Source organism: Pimephales promelas, chromosome 18, assembly GCF_988280905.1.
Source record: "Pimephales promelas chromosome 18, fPimPro1.hap1.1, whole genome shotgun sequence".
In the NCBI taxonomy this organism is placed as follows: Eukaryota; Metazoa; Chordata; class Actinopteri; order Cypriniformes; family Leuciscidae; genus Pimephales; species Pimephales promelas.
The window spans coordinates 16226194-16232985 of NC_142786.1; the positions used below are offsets into that span (position 1 = coordinate 16226194).

Genomic DNA, 6792 nt, shown 5'->3' on the forward strand with positions numbered 1-6792 from the left:
AGTGAAAGTGTGTGTGTGTGTGTGTGTGTGTTGCAGGCTGTGTGAAGGTGACGGATCAGTGTTTGCCGCTGCTGCGCCGGTGTGTGTCATTACAGACGGTGGATCTGCGCTCTTGTGGCCTGATGAACCCTGACCTCTGCCAATTACACACCTTCCCCTGCGCAGACGACAGAGTGCTGAAGAACAGCTGAACACACACTTACACGCACTCTGTCTCACACACACACACACACCTTCCCCTGCACAGACGACAGAGCACTGAAGAACAGCTGAACACACACTCACAGACTCTCAAACATACCTTTCCCTGCGCAGATGACAGAGCACTGAAGAACAGCTGAACACACACACACACACACACACACACATACTGACACACCTTCCCCTGCGCAGACGACAGAGCATTGAAGAACAGCACAACACACACTCACTCACACACACACTACAGACTCAGACTCACTCGTTCGCTCTGTTTCATTTCTGGATCCGCCGTTTGTGAATGGAGAAATCACATCCACTTAGATATTCTGTGTGCGTGTGTGTTGTCTCCTGTGGCTGAATGGTACGGTCTCACACATGTTCGGTGAATCTCAGGAGAAACGAGTAGGTTCACCCCAAAATCAAAACAATGTTTATTTGCTTTTTGCTTAAACAAAATAAAGCCCATTTTGGGACCAAGCTTGATTTTGGGGCGACGTGATATTTGAGGTGTTTCGTGACGTTCACTGATTGTGATGGATCAGAGGTGTGTGTGAACAGTGTTCATGTCTTCAGCGGTGGATCAGTGTTGTTCTCTTCTCTTCGGTGTATTGGTGCCACACACACACACACACACACACACACATGGAGCTGCTGTCATCCTCCCTTTTTTCTCTCTTCCTCTCGTCGTGATGGATCAGTGTTCTGATGGAACCGGCCCCTGAGGGCCCTCCCCCTTCCCCCGCAGCAGGTTCTGCACCCTGCCGCTGCCCTGCTGGCTTCATTCGCGCTCTAGCTGCTGTTTCATGCTGCGTCTGAGAACATCCCACACGAATGTTGCTGTAGATTCTGCTGATCTGGGAAGGTTTTCACTTTTCACGAACGCCTGCATCACTGTCCCTCGCTCTGGCTCTGATCCAGATTCATCCAAACTAAACTTTGCCTTCCAATAGCAATGGAGAAAAGTCTCTCTGTTGGGAAACTGGCCAATTAATGACATGGAATAATCTGCAAAATGCATTGGAGAATAAAACATTTGGTGTTTCCATCATGATTCAGTGTTCTCAAATCCCTGAGCGCTGGTTTGGCTGTCAGGTCTCGGACTGAACGACTGGTTCTGATGAGCTGATGAACACTGTTTTTTCTGCAACACTTCCAGATCCGATGCATGTCGACTCTCTCTCGGACTCTCCTCGCACACTTCTCTTCAGTATTGGGTCCAATACCTGGCAGTTTCAAGTGTTTGATGGCAGTAGACGAACAGCATCCCTGAAAAGTGACCTCAACAATGTAGTTACAATGTTTCTTTTGCTGTTGGTGTTTTTAGATTTCATGTTCAGTGCAGTTCGCATTTAAAAGACGTTCTTGCACATTGGAAAATACCTGTGCGGTTTATTGTGACATATCAAACACTGAGTTTAGCATCAGGTTGTAGTTTTTCTGAAATCAGAATGAATTCAAGTCGAATGCCTTGAATAGGTTTTGAATGCGGTTCTTCTTTCATCCGAACGTGTGTTTTACAGATTCAAAACCCACTAAACTCAATTGCCATGTATGAACCAAACATTCGCCCTGGTTAAGGCCTGAATCATATTCTTGTAATATCTTGCCAAAATTTCCTGTTTTTGGGGTGTTCATATATATATATATATATATATATATATATATATATATGAACGCCTTTGCATTGATCCAAGTGATAGAATATGTGAAACAATAAGGAAAAACAAAAACAAGGCAGCTACTATAAAAGTGACTACTGTAATAACTAAATAAAGACAATGGGGTTGTTTTTATGTGCTTTGCTTCTCTTTACTCATGTGCAGCATACACTCCTGAAACACACTCGTGTTCGAAACACTCCTGAAACACACTTGTGTTTGAGACACACTCGTGTTTAAAACACTGCTGAAACACACTTGTGTTCGAAACACACCTGAAACGCGCTGCTGAAAAACAGTCATGTTCAAAACACTCCTGAAATGTACTTATGTTCGAAACACACTCCTGAAAAACACTCGTGTTCAAAACACACTCCTGAAACACACTCATGTTCAAAACACTCTTGAAACACACTCCTAAAACAAACTCGTGTTCTAAACACTCCTGAAACACACTGCTGAAACATACTTATGTTCGAAACACAATCGTGTTCAAAACACACTCCTGTTTGAAACATACTCCTGAAACATACTTGTGTCCGAGACACACTTGTGATTAAAACACTCCTGAAACACACTGCTGAAACACTCGTGTTCGAAACACACTGCTGAAACATCCCTGAAACACACTCATGTTCAAAACACTCCTTAAACACACTTCTGAAACACACTCGTGTTCGAAACACTCCTGAAACACACTCTTGTTCAAGACACACTCGTGTTTAAAACACACCTGAAACACACTCGTGTTCGAAATACTCCTGAAACACACTGCTGAAACACACTCGTGTTCAAAACACACTCCTGTTTGATACACTCCTGAAACATACTCTTGTTTGAGGCACACTCGTGTTTAAAACTCTCCTGAAACACACTGCTGAAACACACTCGTGTTCCAAACACTGCTGAAACACACTTGTGTTCGAGAGACTCTCCTGAAACACACTGGTGTTTGAGACGCTCCTGAAACACACTCCTGACACACACTGGTGTTCGAGACGCTCCTGAATCACACTCCTCAAACACACTCATGTTCAAAACACTCCCGAAACACACTCGTGTTCGAAATACTCCTGAAACACACTCATGTTTAAAACACTCCTGAAACACACTGGTGTTTGATACGCTCCTGAAACACACTCCTGAAACACACTGGTGTTCGAGACGCTCCTGAAACACACTCATGTTCGAAACACACTGGTGTTTGAGACACTCCTGAAACTCACTCCTGAAACACACTGGTGTTCGAGACACTCCTGAAACACTTGTGTACGAAACACACTCATGTTTAAAACACTCCTGAAACACACTGGTGTTTGATACGCTCCTGAAACACACTGGTGTTCGAGACGCTGCTGAAACACACTCATGTTCGAAACACACTGGTGTTTGATACGCTCCTGAAACACACTCCTGAAACACACTGGTGTTCGAGACGCTCCTGAAACACACTCATGTTCGAAACACACTGGTGTTTGAGACACTCCTGAAACTCACTCCTGAAACACACTGGTGTTCGAGACACTCCTGAAACACTTGTGTACGAAACACACTCATGTTTAAAACACTCCTGAAACACACTGGTGTTTGATACGCTCCTGAAACACACTGGTGTTCGAGACGCTGCTGAAACACACTCATGTTCGAAACACACTGGTGTTTGATACGCTCCTGAAACACACTCCTGAAACACACTGGTGTTTGAGACGCTCCTGAAACACACTCCTAAATCACACTGGTGTTCGAGACACTCCTGAAACACACTCGTGTTTGAAACACACCGGTGTTCAAAACACACTCCTGTTTGAAACATACTCCTGAAACATACTTGTGTCCGAGACACACTTGTGATTAAAACACTCCTGAAACACACTGCTGAAACACTCGTGTTAGAAACACTCCCGAAACACACTGCTGAAACATTCCTGAAACACACTCGTGTTCAAAACACTCCTTAAACACACTTCTGAAACACACTCGTTCGAAACACTCCTGAAACACACTCTTGTTCAAGACACACTTGTGTTTAAAACACACCTGAAACACACTAGTGTTCGAAACACTCCTGAAACACACTGCTGAAACACACTCGTGTTTAAAACACTGCTGAAACACACTCGTGTTCGAAACACTCCTGAAACACACTGCTGAAACACACTCGTGTTTAAAACTGCTGAAACACACTCCTGAAACACACTCGTGTTCGAAACACTCCTGAAACACACTGGCCCTCATTTATCCAAAGTGCGTACACCAAATTTCCAGCGTACACCTGGCGTACACCCAAAACCACGGTGACTTTGAGATTTATCAATATAGTCGAGTCCCAAAATAGATAAATAGCCATGGATAAGATGCAATAGGCATTTTTGAGGAAAAGTACTTCAAGTGTTGTTTCTATATGATTTTTATATGCTGAATCCATTTATGCCATATGACAAGTTGTAAACATCACTGTTTTGGCATAAACAATAAAAACAAAATGGCTGCCAAAAAAACATGTATTTATTGCAGTTTAAACATTTTTAAAGCATTTAAACATTTTTTGAGCATTTATTATGTTTTAATGCATTTATTGCAGTTTAAAATTAAACTTTAGAACTAAACTGTGCATTCTCAGAATATTTAAACATGTAAACAATGAAAAAAACAACATTGACATGAAAGGGACTGTTTTTAATGTTTAAATGGCTGCTGGAACTCTGAAATTTCAACAAAATCAAGCAACAATAGTGTGATAACAGATATTCCAAAAGTTATTAGTTCATACAAATATCATTGGACTTTTCTGCATTTGCAGAATGCAGTGCATGGATTAGGCTTGCAGCCGCATCGGGATGTCTTGCAGCCAGTGGTGCAGGCACAGGTGATTAACTCCTCACAGGTATCTGGAACTGGGGGTAGTGACATGAGTTGAGGAGTAAGGGTATTCCCCTCTGTCTTCCATCCCATGGTTTCAGGGGGTGGCAGAACTGACTGCTGCAAGTGGGCCTGCCGCCAGACCAAAGCCTGGAAGTGAGAGCGATTAATGCACTCAAAAAAATGATGTGTTGGCTTTACCTAACTTTTTTATGTAAACAGTTTCCACTGGTTCCACATAACTGGGTTTCGTTAAACAAACACAATTTGTTCATGTATCTTCAACATCATGGAAGTCATTTTAAGCCACCCAATTAAACTCTGAGCTGAGCAGAGTGTTAAATGAACACTGAAGCAGTGTTAAAGTTAATGAGAAAATTAAGTGAATAATTGAGTGATGATTGAGCATTATTGAAGACACCTGATGATAACAAGCAGAATATCTGAAGGAGAAAACCAGAATTTAAAGTCACCATTATGGAGATGAATGTTTGTTTTAGTTGGGCTCTTGACCCCCACATTATTAACTTTAGATTATGTTTGGCTATATGTGAGGTATAAAACAGCCAGATGATCACATAGAAAAGGTGATCTGATGATGTTGGATGTGTTTTAACATAATCATTATATGTTAAAACATGACATCTCGACACTTGGTCAGGTGGAACTGGGGATTGATCCACCAACCTTCCGATTTGTAGACAACCTACATGAGCCACTGCCACTAGTAAGTTTACCTTATGGATTATAGCATTTGGCCATTTCAAAGGAATCCAAATGATCAAATCAATGAAAAAGAAACTTTTAAATAACAAAGTAGTTTATGTAGGCACACACAGACATCAAGAATCAGCCTGTGAATCCCAACAGTGGTGACTATTATAAATCATGTTGCAGTGCTTTCTGGGTGCCACCAATCAAAACTCATTTATGGCTCCCATCATGAATTGCTGCATGAATAAATAATGAGCTTATGTTCAGAGGTGATCTGTTTGTCACCATTGCTGAGATCCATACATTAAATATTGATGTCTGTGTGTGCATGCATACAATACTTTTTGTTTTTAGGTTTTTTTTATCGTTTGGATTGGCTAAAAAAATGTATGCTCTACAATGGCATTGCTGCTATAATCCATAAATTAAAATTGAAATTTGCTTCTGTATGAGTTTAGTGATTCAGGTCAAATGACTATGATATAATACTAATGTTAATACACAAACAACATCCACAGATCACATTTTCTAGTTGATTATCTGGCTGTTATAGCTCAGATACAGCAGCCAAACAAAATATAAAGTTAATAATGTGGGGGTCAAGAGCCCAACTAAAAAAACACTCTTCTCCATAATGGTGACTTTAAATTCCGGTTTTCTCCTTCAGTGATTCTGCTTGTTAACAACAGAATCCTCCACATGGCCTGCAGAGTGATTTTGGGGGCTCAAATTGTTGTAAGACTTCCCTGCCATAACATTTTAATTCCGATATAAAAGTTTAGATTATGCAAATTAGCACATATCTTAATAAATAATGCCTCATTTGCATATGTAAACATGACATTTCAGAAAACTTGTAATAAAAAAAATGTTTGTCTCTATATAACTGAACAACTGAAAAAGTTTTTGTAGATCTAAAAAAACTTCTTTTGCTTTCCCCATGAAAAGAGACACCAGTGATTTTGCCAAGAGATCTCTCGAATTTATTTATAATATTTATAAGACAAAGGAGGAAGAGAAACAGAGGTCTTCATTCTGCATCGTTACCATCTCTTCCTGCTTTTCGGACAAAAGGGACTCAGTTTAAATACTACTGACCAAGAAAAAAACTGCATCACCATAGTAACACATGCATTACCACAAGAACATGTGGTTCCCATTACCAATGGAATATATATCCTTTCCTATGGAACTATACACTGCATAAACTTTCAGTCTCACTCCAACATACATTCACTCATACAGTTTAACTTATCCCAAAGTCTCCTAAAGTCTCTCTCTCTCCCACATCTTCAAAACATTATAATCACAAAATGCAAAGATTACAAATGATAATGTGTGTATACATGTAATAAAACAG

The 6792-nt window shown here is 40.7% G+C and overlaps 1 protein-coding gene across 4 annotated transcripts in view; it reads left to right on the forward strand.

The window, feature by feature from the left end:
* fbxl19 (F-box and leucine rich repeat protein 19) overlaps window positions 1–1994 on the forward strand; it is a 28146-nt gene extending 26152 nt beyond the window's left edge. For all 4 annotated transcript variants that reach the window (XM_089122792.1, XM_089122791.1, XM_089122790.1 and 1 more), the window contains one exon: window positions 37–1994. In XM_089122792.1, the coding sequence (XP_088978918.1) occupies window positions 37–191 (155 nt within the window). In that variant the 3' untranslated portion in view covers window positions 192–1994. The remainder of the gene's footprint in view (window positions 1–36) is intronic.
* Window positions 1995–6792: the final 4798 nt, after the last annotated feature.